The sequence below is a fragment of the Myxocyprinus asiaticus genome, chromosome 42 (assembly GCF_019703515.2).
Source record: "Myxocyprinus asiaticus isolate MX2 ecotype Aquarium Trade chromosome 42, UBuf_Myxa_2, whole genome shotgun sequence".
In the NCBI taxonomy this organism is placed as follows: Eukaryota; Metazoa; Chordata; class Actinopteri; order Cypriniformes; family Catostomidae; genus Myxocyprinus; species Myxocyprinus asiaticus.
In genome coordinates this window covers 6,771,969-6,791,503 of record NC_059385.1, presented here as the reverse complement: position 1 = coordinate 6,791,503, position 19,535 = coordinate 6,771,969, and the positions used below count along the sequence as shown (strand labels likewise).

The 19,535-nt window shown below is 39.7% G+C and overlaps 1 protein-coding gene across 4 annotated transcripts in view; it reads right to left on the bottom strand.

Moving 5' to 3' along the window:
• Positions 1-15: 15 nt before the first annotated feature.
• The window catches only part of cabp1b (calcium binding protein 1b), a 35,543-nt gene continuing 16,023 nt past the window's right edge, over positions 16-19,535 (bottom strand). For 2 of the 4 annotated variants that reach the window (XM_051684633.1, XM_051684635.1), the window contains exons 2-7: positions 13,070-13,100; positions 11,327-11,470; positions 10,670-10,779; positions 10,351-10,425; positions 10,189-10,261; positions 16-1,009 (exon numbers count right to left, since the gene is read on the bottom strand). In XM_051684633.1, coding sequence (XP_051540593.1) covers positions 984-1,009; positions 10,189-10,261; positions 10,351-10,425; positions 10,670-10,779; positions 11,327-11,470; positions 13,070-13,100 — 459 coding nt within the window. In that variant the 3' untranslated portion in view covers positions 16-983. Of the gene's footprint in view, positions 1,010-10,188; positions 10,262-10,350; positions 10,426-10,669; positions 10,780-11,326; positions 11,471-13,069; positions 13,101-14,386; positions 14,550-19,535 lie in introns of all 4 variants that reach the window. The other 2 variants (XM_051684636.1, XM_051684634.1) reach the window with 2 other exon arrangements.

Genomic DNA, 19,535 nt, shown 5'->3' with positions numbered 1-19,535 from the left:
CCTGATCCCCCCCCCCCCCCACACACACACACTAAGTCTTAAATAGTGTATAAATATGCTTATTTGACTTAAATAAACTCACAGCATTTTAAATACATGACAAAACTTCACAAAGTATGTTTACAACAGTAAGCCAGTCAACTTTTGACTCATTACTGCGTCTGCACTAGCATTCATGCATGATACTGTGCAAACAAGGGCAATTTAATGTTCTTCATCTTCATGGCAAAAGTTTCTCTAAGTTTAAAAATGATGTCCAAACATACAGTAGTGCATAGGTCAAATGTATTGTACAATAAAGAGCAAATGATCAATAGCAAAGGTTTTCCAGCATTTTCCAGCGCACTGATATATAAAATAAAATCTTTGTGAGTAATAATCTAATATTTCATAGGCTACTGTAAAACAGTCAGTCTCTTAAAGGAAAACTATACACTCTCACACTCATCTCTTTGTACTTTACAAATATTAATAAATAGCTTAAAACACGAAAGAGCAGTGTTATTGCAACTGGTCTGTGGCACCCTACCTTCACAAAATAGATGTGACTTAAGGAGACGCCAGTGCAGAAATACAAGTAGGCTACAGGATATTTTGACATTTCTGGACTGAGTAGTTTGATCAGTCACTGTTTTGAAGCCAAATGTTGCTCTTTAAGCATTATCTTAGGTCATTTTGTGCACCAGACCCCTCACAAGTTTCCTGTGGGATGCAAATTCTGTTGCACCAAGCTGTCGGAGATCACAGTATCAGTGTGTTTTCCTCCCATTTCCCATTGTTGGCTTCATAAAAGCTGTTACGGAGGGTTATAGTGCAGTTTCCTTTCGTTTGTGCCTTGAGGTCAGAGGTCATGTTTCAAAAGTTCCTCACATGAGGATGTTCCCATTTCCTCCTTATCTTTCTTCACCTCTTCATCTCCTCCATCCTCATCCTTTTTGGAGCACAGGAGATCCAGTTTTTAATGTGATCTGTCCACCTTTCCTCTAGCGAGACATCATTCGTACAAATTCTGAAGAAAGAAAGATAATTTTTTTTATGTATTATTATTATTATTATTATTATTATTATATATTTTATATATTTTGCAAATATAGTTTAGCTCTAAAATACTTAACACTCAACACTATAACAGTGGTTTTCAACTGGTTTTGCTTCAGGACGACCCTACACTAAAACACCAAGTAACTCTTTATCATACCAAAGTACACAAAACGTCCTTAAAATTGAATATGGAAATGCATTAATATATCTATTAATGGTAATTTATTCATATTACTATGAAGAACTTTGGAAAAATGAAACAGCTTGTTTTCGTAGTTTGTTTGGTTGGTTTCCTTACGACTCAGTACACTTGACATTGCGTGCTAACGCATTTGGAGAGTTGTCCTTCCACACGACCTAGTTGAAACCTCTCTACAATATTCTAATATTGGCTATGGTGTTTGAGCTTTGCCTTTTTAGGTGTGAAGCTGTCCACTATAAAAGCAGGTGCACAAACACCATTCCTCAGAATTTTCTTCCTTCAAGACAGCGAGTCATCTCTCATCTAGAAGCACTCTACTGCTTCGCCATCGACTACATGAGTCAGCGGGCGGAAACTTCATGGCAACTAGAAGACTCTCTGCTTCCCTGCAATGCTCCGGTGAACATCACTCCGCCTCGCCACTTCACGCTTCGCTGGTGAACGGGCCGCTTCAGCATCCTTCGGCAAGTGTTGTGTATCCTTATAAAGCAAATGTATATTGTATATTGTGTGTATAAATATATATATATATATATATATATATATATATATATATAAAAGAGTCGCTTACGTGTTTGCGTATTTTTAAAGATGTCGTTCCGTAAGTGTTCCTTGTGCAAAAGGCACATCCTGCCTTCAGACCAGCATGAGAGCGGCATTCTCTGTCTGGGCCGAGGCCACGCAGAGTCAGGTCTCATTGAGACAGACTGCCCTCACTGCGAGACAGACTGCCCTCACTCAGCCTCCCGTGCCCTCCCACCTGCCTCTTCTGTGATACCCAAGGGGTCACACGAGGAGGCACGGCGGGGCCGCGAGGTCAAGCAGGATGAATTTGAGGAGGACCTCGTGCCGGAACACATTTACAATACATTGGACCTATGCGCTACTGTATGTCCCCTCAATTTTCATGCAACGTGTCTATACCAGGGCCTCGTCTCGTTCGGCGGTTCTGACACTGGGGATGATGACGATGTCATGTCTCTCGCTGCATCAGGCGAGTGGTCAGTGGCTGATGCTACCACCCCTCCCCCCAGCAAGGGCGAGGAGCCTGTACGTGGCACTGATAAGGAGATGCTTTGCGTCCTTTCAAGGGCGGCCGAAGAGCTTGATATTGAGTGGTCTCCTCCAGAGGAACCTACACAGTCTTGCCTTGATGAATGGTTCCTGCAGTCTCGATGCCGTCAAGTGACTGCGTCTCGTAGATCTGCCCCGTTCTTCCCTGAAGTTCATAATGAACTATCAATATCCTGGCGTGCACCTTATTCAGCTCGCCCGTGCAGCGATTACATCCTCTCTAATGTGGATCACGGGAAAGGAAACGGTGAAGCCCAACTACCCCCTGTAGAGGAGGTGGTAGCAGCACACCTCTGCCCAGCGAGTAGCAGGCTGTGGAAATCACGCCCCATTCATCCTTCCAAGTCGAATCTGTCCAACGTCCGCACTGGCTGAAAAAGCATACTCAGCAGCGGGCCAAGCTGGTTCAGCACTCCACGCAATGGCAGTGCTCCAGGACTTTCAAGCCAAGCTCCTCAAGCAAATGGATGAGCAAGGTTACAATCCAGAGACATTCAAAGAGCTCCGCACCGCTACGTATTTAGTGCCGCAAGCTACGAAAGTCACTGCACAGGCCACTGGCAAGTCAATGGGCAACCTGGTAGTTCTGGATCATCACATCTGGCTGACCCTCACAGACATGCGTGACAAGGAAAAAGCCACTCTGTTGGATGCTCCAGTGTCTCCGGCTGTGGATAAGTTTGCCGAGCGTTACGTCGCGACACAGTAACAATCACAGTCTAAGGGGGCCTCGGTAGCTCAGCGAGTATTTACGCTGACTAACACCCCTGGAGTCGCTAGTTCGAATCCAGGGCATGCTGAGTGACTCCAGCCAGGTCTTCTAAGCAACAAAATTGGCCCGGTTGCTAGGGAGGGTAGAGTCACATGGGGTAACCTCCTCATGGTAGCGATTAGTGGTTCTCGCTCTCAGTGGGGTGCATGGTAAGTTGTGAGAGTAGCATGAGCCTCCACATGCGGAGTATCCAAGGTGTCATGCACAACGAGCCACATGATAAGATGCGCGGATTGACGGTCTCAGAAGCGGAGGCAACTGAGACTTGTCCTCCACCACCCGGATTGAGGAGGGTAACCACGCCACTAAGTGGGAATCGGGCATTCCAAATTGGGAGAAATGGGAATAAAAAACCCCCAAAGCCCACACATTGTGCACAACCGCTTCCCACTGGCGAGCGGCGCATTATATCATACAATGAACAAACGCGGACCTGTTACGCGGACACGCGGCATTGATTGGGTGCTAAAAACGATCGAACATGGGTATGCGATCCAATTTACACACCGGCCACCCCATTTCAACGGCGTTCCGTCTTCCATGGTTACATCCAAAGACGCGCCAGTGTTATGAGCAGAAATACACAATCTCCTCGCGTAAAACGTGATAGAGGTTGTTTCAAATTATCCCAAAGTAAGACGGCGGACTTCGGCCAATCCTATATCTGAGACATTTGAATCGTGCACTTGCGCCCATTCAAAATGATTACTCAGAAAAGTATCTCATCGCACATCCGCCCACACGATTGGTTTGCGTCGATAGATCTGAAAGATGCGTACTTTCATGTCCAAATTGTGCAACATCACAGGATGTTTTGAGGTTCATGTTCGAGGGAACGGCGTATTAATTCAAAGTCCTGCCCTTCGGGCTGACTCTGGCTCCACACACGTTCACGAAGTGCATTGATGCGGTTCTCGCCCCTCTGAAACTGAGCAGCATGCCCATTTTGAACTACCTCAACGATTGGCTGTTATTGACCCAATCAGAGGCTCTGTTATGCCAGCACAGAGACTTACTACTTCAGCATCTAAACAGCTTGGGCCTCAATGTCAATAAATCTCCTTTTTGGGAGCCCACCTCGACTCCGTGAGCGGGCACACGTACCTCACAAATGAGCGCGTTCTGGCCATTCTACATTGTCTGTCTCAGTTCAAACTGGGAAGAACACTTCCACTGAAGTTGTTTCAAAAAGCGCTGGGTTTTATGGTCATTCCATTAGGTCTTTTACACATGAGACCTCTTCAGTGCTGGCTGAAGCACTGTGTGCCATGACATGCTTGGCGCCATGGGTGCATGCGCATCATTATTTCTCGCCACTGTATAGCTGCTCTAGCACCTTGGACAGCTCCCACCTTTTACCAGTGAGGTGTTGCACTGGGGCAGATTGTCCGGCGGAAAGTGGTGACTACGGACACTTCCATCACAGGCTGGGGGAAGTGTGCGATGGACACCAAGCTTCCGACACCTGGACAGGACTCCTCCTGTGGAGCGAGCGTCATCTCCTTTCCATGAGAGTGGCATATGTCCCAGGACATCTGAATTATGGTGCGGATCTATTATCACGCCAAGGGGTGATACCGGGCAAATGGAGACTTCACCCTCAAACTGTCCTGATGATTTGAGAAATATTCAGCATAGCAGAAACTGATCTATTTGCCTCAGTGGAAAACGGCCACTGTCCTCTCTGGAACTCGAAGTCCCAAGCACCGCTGGGAGCAGACGCAATGGCCCACAAATGGCCAGCAAAACGCAAATATGCGTTTCCCCTGGTGTGCCTAATTCAATATTGTAGTGAGGTTTTACATATGTGAAGTCCGAGGGGACAAGGAAACAATTCTATTGGTTCGAAATGGCCCAATCAGTCATGGTTTCCAGAAATTATTGAGATTTTATACAGCTCACTATGGGAAATACCGCTGAGGAAGGCTCTCCTCTCTCAGGCATAAGGTACAATCTGGCATCCCCAGCCCAGCTGTGGAACCTGCATGTGTGGCTCTAGAATGGAGCACATTAAACGCACCAGAACTGACGCATTCAGTCATGAACACTATTTTACAGGCCAGAGCGCCATCCACGAGACGCCTCTTCATGCTAAAATGGAATGTGTTCACTGATTGGTGTCTTTCACATTCCAAAGACCCAGTAAACTGCCCAATACATGAAATTCTCATATTTCGTCAAAAGCGATTAGACGCAGGACTCCGTCAACGCTCAAAGTTTATATGCGTATCACGCACCTGAAGCCGGCGCCACTATAGGCAAGCATGATTTAATCATAAAATTTCTTAGAGGAGCAAGAGGATTAAATCCACCTTGGTCGGCTACAGTTCCGACTTGGGACTTTGGTCCTAAATGCGCTTACAGGGCCCCCCTTCATTCAAACGAATTCATGTCTGGAGTTTGGCCCCAGTCTTTCAAAAGACACTGTCAAACCGTTTTGCCGTTATATGCATATGTTGAGTGCACCTGCTAGTTCAGACTGTCTGATCAGCTCTTTGTGTGCTATGGAGGATGCACGAAAGGAATGTCCGTCTCCAAGTAAAGACTTTCTCACTGGATCATTGATGTGATTACGCTGGCTTACAAGTTGCAGGGTAAGATCTGCCCAATTGGTGTTAAAGCACACTCAACTCATGGGCATGGACGAACTGTGTGTCTTTACAAGACATATGTTTTGCAGCAGGATGGTCTTCTCAAAACACATTCGCAAGGCTTTACAACCTAGACATAACGTCTATCTCTTCACAAGTCCTCTCTGTTTGGAGCGCTTGCTAATTTGTTTGCCAAAAATATATACTTATGCCCCCATCCCTTAAGTACGGGCTCCCCATCATTTTACACAACCGTCTGCATCAGGCCATTGTAATGTTCTATAAAGTCAAAGCACTTTCATTATAAATAAACTCCCTTCCCGACTGGGTTCATGAAGGGGTTAATTCATACTCTTTGACTATAGTTCATATATTCATTCTGAGTGCTCCCCTACTGGCCCAACATGAGGGTCACTGACTTGCGGCATACTCATGTCGGTCGCCGTCCCACAGGACTGTGGCATCATGTTTCCTCTCTGGAAGGTTATGTTGTGTAATGCGGCGTGATGGGATTCTGTTCCCCATATTCGTTAGCATGCAATGTCAAGTGTTCTGAGTCATAAGGGAACACCTCGGTTACATATGTAACCTCAGTTCCCTGAGACGAAGGGAACGAGACATTGCGAACACTGGCAGCCCTACAAGACTGATAGTTCTTCTGAGGTGCGAGCAATGCGGTCCTTGTCCCTCAGTCAGAAAATTCTGAGGTGTTTGTGCACCTGCTTTTATAGCGGACAGCTTCGCGCCTAAAAGGGTGGGGCTCAAACACCATAGCCAATATATTGGCGAATATTGCCGTTATTGTAGAGAGGTTTCAGCTATGTTTTGTGGAAGGACAACTTCCCATATGCATTAGCATGCAATGTCTCGATCCCTTCATCTCAGGGAACTGAGTTTACGTACGTAACCGAGACGTTTCTCGTTGTCTCTTGATGTCAATAATTCACAGCACAAAACACACTGTGGTCGGCACAAACCATGCTCATCATAGTTTCAAACTGTGCTTATGGTAGTCTGGGTCATATTTTATTTTACCTTGCTTTAAATAGGTTCATGGTTTTCGAAGATGAGGGAATATCAAGCCCTTTGATGTCAAAAATAAAAGATATGGAAAGCATTTTGTTCTTTTAAAATATAAGTTTGCTATCCTAACTATGCATGATTATCTAGTTAATTGCATTTTATTATTTCCATTTAGTATTGTTTTTCCCTGTCATTTTCAGAACAGGCCTGTCAGTTCATGCTTTATAAATGTATGTTGGGAAAAAAAAATTATATTGACCTCAGATGAGTCAAAGCAAGCCTGAGCTCGAAATACAGCAAGAGGACCTTCGACTGTCACACCTCCAGCCATCACAATGTTCAACAAGAATTACGGTGGCTATTTTTGTCCTTCCTGTTTTTCTGCTCTTTTGTGTGCATGGTTAATCTGAGAGGTGAAATAATCCCATGGTTAAGAGATAATCTGGTTGACAGCTTGGCCACTGTCATTTTATCGCCTTCATGTATGGTGGTGAGATTCAACAACAGCTAAACTGTATGACAAAGCAGCAGACAGTGGCACGAAGCTTTCGTACTGAACATACAGGGACCAAAATAGCTATAAATAGATTGTAAATAAGCATTTGTTTCAGTCCTTTTTGGTTAAAGAGAATTCTTTTTTTTTTTTTTTGTCAAGGTTACTAACATCAAAAACAATCGTAATGTATTTTTACATGGCCATTTTCCACCCTCTCCCTGACCCTTAGGATTAAAGTCAACATGAAATCATCATAACACACATTCCTGGTCTTAATGTGTGTTATTCATCAGTGCACGTTTTACCCTGTCTTTGTAACCTTTCAATAAAATTTACTTTCTTCGCCACTGAAACAACTTTCCTTTTTGGCTGATGTCACAAAGCCCTCTTATTTTTAACCCCTCCCCTTCAACCACCTGTCATGGCAACAATTTATAATGATCCAATCATTTCTCAATGGATAAAATCCTGTCCCGCCCCACAATGTTTCTCATTGAATATCTTGTTTCACGTTACGGAAGTAAAATTTTCTATTTCTAGCTCAGATGAGTCAAAGCAAGCCTGAGCTCGAAATACAGCAAGAGGACCTTCGACTGTCACACCTCCAGCCATCACAATGTTCAACAAGAATTACGGTGGCTATTTTTGTCCTTCCTGTTTTTCTGCTCTTTTGTGTGCATGGTTAATCTGAGAGGTGAAATAATCCCATGGTTAAGAGATAATATGCCATTTCATGCTAATTTTAAACGGGTTGTTTTTGGTCCTGTATCTTTAAGATTTGTCTCAATGTAAAGATTTGGTCACACTACACTTTGTGCTCCATTCACTCCTATTCAAACGCTGGAGACCGGAAATGCAAGCTCACCAAAGTTCAAATTTGGTGATCTCTGAACTGCGAATCTGCATGACGAGAGAACGCGTGTGTCACGTCTAGATGTTTTTTTGTTCATGTTTTGTGTTCATGTCTTTTATTTTCAAGTTTATTTCCTGTTCCTGTCATGTCATGTGATTTCCTGTTCCCTCATGTGATCTTGTCATGTGTTTCCCCTGTTCATGTGTCTTGTTTTCATTGGTTCTTTGTTTGATTACTTTGGTATTAGTCTTGTCTTTTCATTGGTTTAAGTTAATTTAGTCTTGTTATCTTATTTATAGTTTAGTCTTGTGATTGGTTGTCTTGTTTACTTGTTCACCATGTCCTTGTATTTAAGCCCTCATGTTTGCCATTGTCTGATGTCAGGTATTGTGTTTGTAACGTTGTTCAATTCAATTCAATTCAATTCAATTCAATTCAATTCAATTCAATTCAATTCAAGCCAAGCCAAGCCAAGTTTAGTTTAGTTTATATTTATGTTAAGTCAAGTCAAGTCTAGTCAAGTCAAGTCAAGTCAAGTTTATGTTCATTGTTCATATTTATATTTTGTTTAGTTCACGTTTAAAATTAGGGTTATTGGATTTCACTATTGAAAATAAAACCACACTTGGGTTCATCACTTCTCCATCATCATCGTCTTCATCATTGCCAGTGCCAGCAGCAACATTACAGCGTGAGCAATAGAAGTTCGAAACGTCACACACTGACCTCTTGGCTCAATTCAAAAGAGACATATTTCAAAGCTGTGTGTTTTTATTGTTGCTGGAAAGTGAGTAGACAGAATATATTAACATTTTTAATATACTATTATTTTTTATCTGTGAAGTGTTATTTACTGAAACCAGAAGCTCTCCCGCGTGACATCATATCCTGGTCCATTGCGTTGTCCGAGAAAAATTTGCGTGCTCAAAGCCAGTGTGACCGCCCCATAAGGGTCATTGACAAATAAGGTTGTCCGAGGTGATAAAAATGATAAATCTTTTAAAAAAATAATTTAAAACACAATTGTCGAATTTGTAGAAGTGTAATCTTTGAGTCTTTGTATTTGAAAAACATTTGTAGCATTTATAAAAAAAAAAAAAAAAAAAAAAAAAAAAAAAATTAAAGACTTGTGTACACAACTTAATCATAGATTTCAAAAAAAGTTTTCTAAAATATTTTTCAAGGTAAAAAATATTGTTTACAAATATCATAAATTTTTCTCAGGATTACACCACATGACCTGAACTAAATGTCTCTTTAAATAAAAATGTCAGTATAACTTACAGTATATTGTTTTAAAACAAGTCATGAGTGTCTAAAGGGGTCCTCTCTGTTTTATGTTTTTTTATTATTATTTTTTATCACATGACAACAAAATGGCAACCTGGCAACCTACATGTTGGTTACACAAGCTGACTTTGATTTGAGTTTTTCTTTTTTTTTTTTTTTACTGTATTCAGACAGTTACACCAAGTGACTTTTGTTTTTACTTTAAGCCCAAGAAAAAAAATCTCATGTCTTTTAACTCAATAATTGAAAACATGTTCGTCATAGAAGAGGTGTATAATGTAAGTAATTATTTTATGTGAATTTAATTTTTATTGTATTTCTGAATAACAAAAAAATTAGTGTCACGTCATTGATCCGTAAATGTAATGTACTGGTGTAGCTTACACTGGCGTTCTTCATTGCATACCAAGTTGCTGAATACTGAATAGGCATTGATATGTAATGAGCCTTAATGAGTTGCGATGTCATAACCATGAGGATTTCTGAATGACACATTTTTGGTCTTGGTGGAAGAACGTCTTAGAACATTAGAGAATGTCTTTATATCATGCACAAGACCAAGGAATTTATTTGAAAGATATACCTCCTTTAAATATTCTTCAAAACATAGATAACAATTTGATAATTAAGTAAAAAACAGTTTTTGTCCATAAAATGGACAGAAGAGTGAATACAAATCTAATCTGTTTTGGATCATTTTGGCTTTTCCACCTAGACAACAAATAATGATCCGTTACACACTCTGCAAATATACTGGGGAACTGCACTAATGCAATTGCAGGCACTGCTGCAGTGAAATAAGCATTACTAATCAGCAGCACCAAATCAACACATGAGGTGGCTCACCTTCAAAGTCAACATGTCCGTCTCCATTTAAATCAATGTCCCGCAGAATGTCCTCCAGATCTCTGTGACCCACCTGATGGAGAGAAAATTCTATATAAGAATGAAAGGAGAATTGGTTGAGTCAACAAAGCTTTCAGATGCGAACAGAGTAAGTACTGTCACCTGCTGTCCGAGCAGCTTCTTCATGGCCTCTCTTAGTTCTGCTGTACTGATCTGACCGTCTCCATTGGTGTCAAACTGAGAGAGGAGAAACAAAAGAAATGTGCTGATAGAAGATTAAAATGTTCTTGAGCATGTCTGCAGTCTGGATCCAAATTACCATGCTCTTTATGGCCTGAATCAGTCAGTCAGCCTAATTACAGTATGTAGCTAATGTTATGTCTTCATCCACGATTACTACAGTGTTTCCCATTATTTGCACTTCTTTGATTGTATTTGTGTGTTTTATTTCTGCTAGGTGGCGTCACCTGGCACTCCTCACCTCTTTGAAGGCGTCTCTTAGCTCTTTTACTCCAATCATATCTGCTGTTTCAGCCAGAAGTTTAGGGCCCATCAACTCCACAAAGTCCTCAAAGTCCACATGTCCACCCACTATAATACAGAGGACACAAATATGATGTGAATTTAGACATACAATGCTTTGTTGGTGTGAACTGAGGTTGGTTTAACATCAGGGTCACACTTTATATAAGGTGGCCTTAACTACTATGTACTAACATTAAATTCATACAAGACTATGTATTTACTGTGTAATTACATGTTGTTCTGCAAAATATCCACATTTGCACCTACTGAGGTTGAGGTACCAGTAGGTTTAGGAGTAAGTGTAGTGTAAGGGTTAAGATAAGGGGTTAGAGTTAGAATTTGGGGTAAGGGTTGAATTAGGGGTAAAGTTATCAGTGTAACTACAAATGTAATTAAATGCAGGTACTTTAAATGTAATTACAATGCAACAACATGTGTGTACATAATAAGTACATTGTATCATATGGTTAAGTACATAGTAGTTAAGGCCACCTAATATAAAGTGGGTCCAAGATCAGAATTCGGTTTGGTTGGTGTAAAAGTAACTTCACGGTTCGGACCAAGCAATCAAATGAAGTTTGAAAATAGTTATATAAGCATTGCTGTTGCTTACAGTTCATATTAATCTGTTGACTCAGTTCAATGAGCTCCATTTCTGTAGGCATGTATCCCATAGTTCTCATGCAGTTCCCAAGGTCTTTACAGCCAATGAAACCGTCTTTATCTTTATCAAACTCTTTGAAAGCTTCTCGTAGCTCTGTGATGACAAAAAGCAAGACAGAATTCAATTCAAATCAGATGAAGAGATAATTGTTTATACACAGACTACTATGAATACATTTCTGGATGACAGATACAAAGCACACCAATGTTCTCTAAATAACCAGAACACTTGTAAGCAAATACTTAATTTCAAACCCTGTCTCTGCCTAATTAAAAATGGAACAATTGACAAATGATCAGCAGACAATAAATGAAGCATGCTGCAACATTTCATATTGGCAAAATTGCGTACAAAATGTCAGAAATGACACATGAACAAAACTTTCTGCAGATATCTAGTGAGTGTTGTTAGAATAATAAAATCATTACATATTTACTGTGAATTGCTTCTATTGATACCATATTCACAAGTAACAGATAAAAAGATAAAGTTAAGGGCTGTCAATTTAATGTGTTAATTCAGTGTGATTAATTCTATTAAAAATAATGTGTTAAAAAAGTTAGCACAATTTATCATGCTCCCGGATTGTAATAAGGAATTTTCATACCATCGGAGCAATTCAAGCTTGAAGTACTGTACCACCTCCATTTTTACGAGTCTCAGTCAGGAAGGGGCAGTAAGCGCAACTGCAGCTATACAGGCAATGAACCACACTTACACTTACTGACAGCAGACGCACAAGATGAGCATGTGTTCTTGTGTTCAAACACAGCTGGATGGAGCGCAACTCCAAATGCAGGGCTCTCGTGCTGGTTTTTCTAAGTTTCAAACTTCATTTTTATTCACACAGCATCCTAAAATGCGATGCAACCAATGTGAGATGCTCCAAAAGCATCCGTCTGATGCATGTGTACATAAACGTGAATGGAAAATGGGTGGCTTATGTTCAATGATATGGAAATAGAACAGTATATTGCCTTCTAAAGCCACTTTTTGTATTGTCTAATCAATACTTTACTTGTCTGCCACAATAATGTAATGGAATTATCAGAATTATTATTTGTATTGTATATATTACATTTATAATTCTTTAAATATAATTAATTAATAATTTATTATTATACATTGAATTATTTTTATATGAGGGCCATTTGCAGCAAATAATGATGTATGCTGTTAATTAGATTAATAAATCATCATATCATATAGTTAATTTGATAAAAACATTAAATCAATTGACAAAGTGTTTTATTTTGACCAGTGCTCGAATTGATTACAGTCTTATGGGGGGTCCCCACCCCTTGAGGTTTTGTAGGGTGGTGGGGGGAGGGGGTAGTGGATTAATCCATACAATATATCTGTAATAGTGCTTTTAGTTGTTGTGTGTGGTTGAGACAAAGATCAGGGCAATGTTATATAAGAGAGAGATATGTCATTATTATCTTTACTAAAATAAAAATATTTGAGGAAACCACCCCCAGACTATTTTTTATTTCTTATGGGGGTTCCCGGACCCCCCAGCCCCCCTCAATTCAAGCACTGATTTTGACTAGATTAAACTTCCAAATTAATCAAGTGTTCAAACATAACGTAGCTCTCAGATCTAATTTGCCCTCGCATATATTCATATATATTAAGAAGAGTTGCACCAGGTTTAATGTCAATTTTGGAACAAAAATGAATAGAACATACCATCCATTTCCTCTGGTCTCAGCTCTCTGTTCTGCAATTAAAGAAACAGAACAATCAATAATGATCCACACAAATGGTGACCTGTGTTGCACTAGCCTATTTCTTTTCATTGAAGTCACTACAAATGATACACTACAAAAGCAAAGTGTTGTCCTCCTCCCATTCTGAAGAATACAGTCATTTAATTCAATGCACCAGTTTCTGCTTGAGAGAAAAAGCAAGTCATTACAGCATTAACAAAAGATTAAAACATTTTTTGGATTAAGTCATTTGGAACAGCACATACAAACTCAGGATTGATCTCTTATAATCAGTTTTTCTTTACATCTCCTTGAACACATCTGCATGCAGGGCTCACCTCGAGCAATCTCTGAGCTCCTGCAGAACTCAATCACATGACTCTGACCCGAGCCCACTGCAGAGGCTAATAAGGGCAGATCCCTGCGGTTCCTACATCAACCGAAAGCATGTAGTGCTGTGTTCTTTACAACCAACGGCAAAACGTCTGCATTTGAGCAGAACAGCCTTGTTGCTCAACAGAATTTGAGTACATTGCTGCATATCCATAGACTGTTTGGTTAAACTTTACAATAAGGTTCTATATGTTAACATTAGCTAATGCATTAGGTAACATGAAGTGTGTGTGTAAAAGTGAAAAAGTTAAATGTTCTCCCAAACAGATGAGGTTTTTAAGGTTAATACTCTATCGAGTTTTAAATCAACAAAACTTATCTCCCTACCCTAAACCTAACCGATAGTGTCTAAAAAAGCACAGGTTAGATGAAAAATGCAATTGCTGAAGCAACCATGTCATTTTGTGGCGCTTCTATGACACTTTTGGCTCACGTGTCGACTTGCTTGCTCTATCAGGTGAGCTACTACGTGATTTGATTATATCCGAACAAGCTTGTAAGTGTAGTTGGTTACTTTATAATGCAAAACATCAAAATGTATCGCTTTACAAGTCATGCACTATGATAAAAGTGTTTTGATGTCATAAGGTTGCATTGTGGGAGGAACAGCGTAAATGGTAAGTGCTTATGTCACCAAGAAACTGCCGTGATACGTACAATGAGCCACATAAAAATTCACTTTGCAAAAATATAGTTATAGTAATGTGATTCTATGAGACCAGGTTGACTTTGTTGTCAACTACCCAGACTGAATTTCATGGAACCTGAATTAATCTGACACTACATGCAGTGTATATTGTTGTTTTTCTTTCTCTTAATTCTTAAATTTCCACTTATAAATATGAGAACTTGCACGCGATTTGTGCAGGTGTGCATGTGTGTTGATGTGCATGTCCAGACTTACGTACAGCCTTCCGGCTCTCAGCGAAGCCCTTGCGCAGGAAGATGCATGCAGGTCCGAGCACATTGTGCATATATGTTGAGTTTTGAGCCAAGGCCGCCAGGGCCTCTCCAGATGTCACCCCTTCATCACATGATTGCACTGCTTTGTAGCTGCGTTTGCGGTCCTGAGCATAGACACCCCGGCCAAATGGTGAGGAAACGTGTGGTAAAGACACAATTAGAAAACACATGGATGCCTGATGGGCTTAAAGGATGGACACATTGGTGGAGATACAAAGGATAGGAAGAGGTTGAGGATCAAGGGGCGTCTGACCAGTCAGTCAATTCACCGTACAGTCCACACTCAGCTCAAACGGTCTGTTCAAAACTCAATGAAAGCCTTTTATTTTACTGTGTAAAATAAGTAAATGAGAAGAATATGGCTTAATTCTTCCAAGTCTGTCATATAAGGTTGGAAGATAATAATGTCAAGTAGGAATATCCCATGTCCGAATGTAATGCGTCATTAGAACTACTGTATTATAATTTGATAGGAAATGTATTCCAAGAACAACATAGCTTGTAAACGCAGGAACATGTCCAGCTTCAGAAAATCACATCGTGCCAGGCTCTGCCCTCTATTCTCTCTTCCCTCTGAGCAACTGACAGAACCTTTAAGATCAGATATCATTCAAACTGAATAATTCATCCGCTTTCATACTCACGGCGTACTGCTGCAATACCATCGCTTTTGATTGCTGCCATAAAAAAATAAAAATAATAATAATTCACACAGAGCTTAAAACATTTAAAAAAGCTAATCTAACTGGTTCACTGTCTCTCACTTCATCTATGTCATGTTTTTAAAATGAAACCAATAGATCACAAGTGTTTTGAGGATCGAAGATTGAAAATGTGGGGAAGATGGTGTCAAGAGAGGATATGAAAAACTACTCTATGATATAATACAAGAGCAGATCCTCAAATAACCTAAAAGACGCTATGAAATTGCTTTATTTGTGTTAACTTATTTCTTATTGAAAGAGGAAGTTTGGGAAGGACATATTGAAAGGATCTTTTCTTTAAATAGCCACTAGGATTTAGTTACATCACAGCCATGAACCTGTGATGTAACTATCAGATTTGTTGATTTGTTGATTTGTTGTTTGCTAATTGTTGAGATATGGTATTAAGGGGAGGGACATTCTAATTCTAGAGAGCATCTGATTGTACAAACATCTGTGTAGTGCAAGACGTGTCATAAATATTTTTGGTCCATTTTCCTGTAAGAGAAAGACTGTAAATTTCAAATGTGTGCATATCTGCTAATGTAACGGGAGCCAGCTGCTACGTGATAGCTGTGCGGTATGTGTAAACCTCACTTCCCTGGCCTCAAGAGGCGCACTAGCAACTGACACTAGAGGCTGTAGCCTTTAGCCTCCTCGTTAGCGCGCCCGCCTCCCATGCCGGCTGACACTGGTTCAAATTCCGCTCAGAGTGGGTCAAACAGGACCGGTTACAGTGGTGCCGTGACCCAGATGGGAATGAGTTTTAGGGGGGTAAGTGTAATGGGAGCCAGCTGGTACATGATAGCTGTGAGGTATGTGTAAACCTCACTCCACTAACCTTTAGAAGCGCACTAGTGAGTGATAGTAGAGGCTGAATCCTTTAGCCTCCTCATTAGAACGCCCGCCTCGCATGCTGGAGACACTGGTTCAAATCCCGTGTTGAGCAGGACTGGTTACAGTAATGATTAATTTTGACTTAGTTTTTTGTTAATTTTGTCAGTTAGAAGTACATTAGCAAATACTGTATATGATTTCATAGTAGACATGGACTAAAACCGCAAAAGTCCAATTTTGATTTCATACAGCCAGTGAAGATTTGTGAATGTGATGGAGGGGTAAAACTCGACTGCTGATCTATATCAGAGGTGGATCTCAGAGAGGGTTCATCAGGACGAGAATGAAAGCAGTCAGCCAGAACATTATAATGACCAATTAGCTATTAGACCGAGGAGGTGAAGAGCATGCAAAATATCACTCTCACAAAAGAGCATCTCCCCAATTAAAGACAGAGCCATGGGTTAATTAAAGAGAAGACTGACGCCATCTAACAACTGTGAAAAAAAAAGAAAAAGAAAAGGCTAAACTCTCTCAAACACTTAACCGAAAACAGCATCTGAAATATATAAAACTAAAATCCAACCATAAATGTTTGCATTTATTTCAAGTGACTTTGAAATTCAAATTTTTTAGACAAAAAAAAAAAAAAAAGGATTTGTTATTATGCCAACGTGAAATAAAAACTATTAAGCCTACACTATTAAGCCCACTTTTTTAATGCATGTTCTTGGTATGATTGTGCAAGATTCATTGGTGCATGTTATTTCAAATAAAAAAGTTTGTCTTCGGAAAAAGAAAATATTTATGATGTATCACAATGTAATGACATGCTCCGCCCCTGAAAAGACTTTATTTCTCTGCTGATGTCACAATTCCCTCTTAGGCCACGTCCACACTAATCCGTTTTTGTCTTCCATAAAAATAGTTCGAAAAATAGTAATATACTGTAGCTTTGGTTAGAGTTAGAAATGCCGTTTCACGTTGACTTTAAATTTAAAAGATTTTATTGACTTAAAGTTGTAATGCCTTGAGTATTATGGCTTCTTCTTTTTTATCTCCTCTGTTTCCCTTCTGTTTACCTTCCAGCTATCTTGTCTTACCACCTGCAGCCAAATTAATCTGTATCCGACTGGTACGAAGATTCAGGGCACAGACACACACTGCCAAAAAACTCTGTAGCAGTGTAATTTTGCCATATACTGAAAATCTTTCCATGAAAGCCAGACCTTTTACCATGTTACAAATGGTCAAGCTTTTTGACATCATCACTCAAATGTGGCCGCATGGTGCATACATGCATGTATGCATATGTGTGTGTTTGTGTGTGTGTGTGTGGATGGGTTTGGGTGGTTTATGAGGACATTTTTTTTAGGTTACAAACAGGTAATTACAAGGGTATTATGCTATAAATGTGGTTTATGAGGAAATTTCTAGTGTCCCCATAATTGAAATCACTTTAAAATACATACTAAACGATGTTTTTTTGAAAATGTGAAAATGCAGAAGTTTTTTGTGAGGGTTAGGTTTAAGGGTAGGGTTAGGGGATAGAATCTATAGTTCATACAATATAAAAATCATTATGTCTATGGAGAGTCCTCATAAGGATAGCCGCACCAACATGTGTGTGTGTGTGTGTGTGTGTGTGTGTGTGTGTGTGTGTGCAAACATGCACTACAACTGCCCTCTGTTTGCACATGACCTTCACGCTGTTGCCAAGGCTGCAGTGATGCAAGCTCTTGCGTTCTTCCAAACCTGTGCCATTAGGCACACTAGGAGAGGAGCAGGTGCCTAGTGCCTGATATCACACAATTATCAGACTAATCTTTGAGCACACGAATATGAAATACATCCCACGTGACATAGAGATGCCTGGGAGGAACTTGCAGAGAACTTTTATGAGCTTTGAAAAGCCTACAATATGTTGAAGATAAGAAGACAGTGACCTGCTAAGTGCAACTTGATGTTGTTAAAGGAATATTTTGGGTTCAGTGCAAGTTAAGCTCAATCCACAGCATCTGTGGCATAATATTGATTACCGCAAAAAATGTACTTTGACTTGCCTCTCCTTTAAAAAATAAATAGAAGTAAAAATCTGGGTTACGGTGAAACACTTACAATGGAAGTGCAATGGGGCCAATCTGTAAAATACTCGCTGTATTAAAAGTATAGCAACAAGACGTTAACAATATGCGTGTTAAGGTGGTCGACGTTGTCATATCTTCCGACGGGGGGGGCGGGGGGTTGTTCGGACATCATCGTTGGAGGCGTGTGGATACAAAAATGGATAGGAGTGGATAAAGGATGCCCAGGAGAGGTGCAGCTTTGAGTGGCTCTGACCCTGGTTGTAAGTGCCTCACTGTGACCTCGATTTTTTTTTAAGAAAAGGAGGAACAAGTCTAAATTAATTCTTGTGGTAATCATCATTATGCCACAAATGTTGTCGATTGAGCTGAACTTGAATTGAACCTGGAATATTCCTTTAATAACTTTTTTGCTGTGTAATCTCATTTAAATGCTTGTATAATAAGGCAACATGAGCAACGTATCATTAAGCATAAATTTTCCACGCAATAATGTTTTTGGTACTTCCTGGTCAATCAGTATGGGTTTTTTACTGGCTAATGCAGAAATATTGGATTATTAATAGTTGATTAAAACCATAACAATTCTGCACATTTAATATATATATTATTGTTAAAATTACAGTGAAAAACAATAATTTTGCACTCTTAGAAGTCCCTGTGTGACCCATCCCATTTGATTATATTTTACTGCAATATTTATGTTGCTTCATATTTTTTGACATCCGTTATGCACATGAGGGTGTTTGTGTTACATGTAGTGTTATTTTGTTAATGTTTATTCCATTATTTTAATGTCATGTGTGCTACCCTACCTGATGTTGTTTTTTGTTTGTGTGAGTGACACTGTGTATGTATACAGATTTTTTTGGCCATTGCTCCTGAAAGGGCCACTTTTGTCATCATGTGGCCTTTTGTTTTACCACTTATGTCACAACCTGTGGTTAAGAGTAGCCCACATTTATAAAAAGTGCAAAGCAGATTTTTGTAGTTCCAGTATGTTGGTATATTAACATTATCTAATTTCATGATAAGGGTAATGAACTGTGAAATATACAGGCACCAAAATGCCTGAATGCCATAATGCCTGAAACGTAGTCACTGTTTTTACGGTGAATTTCTTGCAACCATGGCTGCCAGTTTTTTTTTACCGTAATTTAACAGGATTGTTTTTACAATATATATATAAATATGACAAGTACAGTAATTGTTGAATTAAAATGACTACTTATTTTACACATTAACTCAAAAATAAAATCAATCTTTAATTTAATTAATTTAATAAAAACTTTTAATCTTTTTATTTTAAAATAAAAAATAAAAAAAATCTTGAAAATGTGCAAAATTCATTGACAAAGCTTTTGGAAGATTTTAGTAAAATTATCAATTCTGTTAATTGGCCAATCAGACACACTAATTGGCTGATGCAATGATTTCAAAACGGCTATATATCAGCTGACATCAC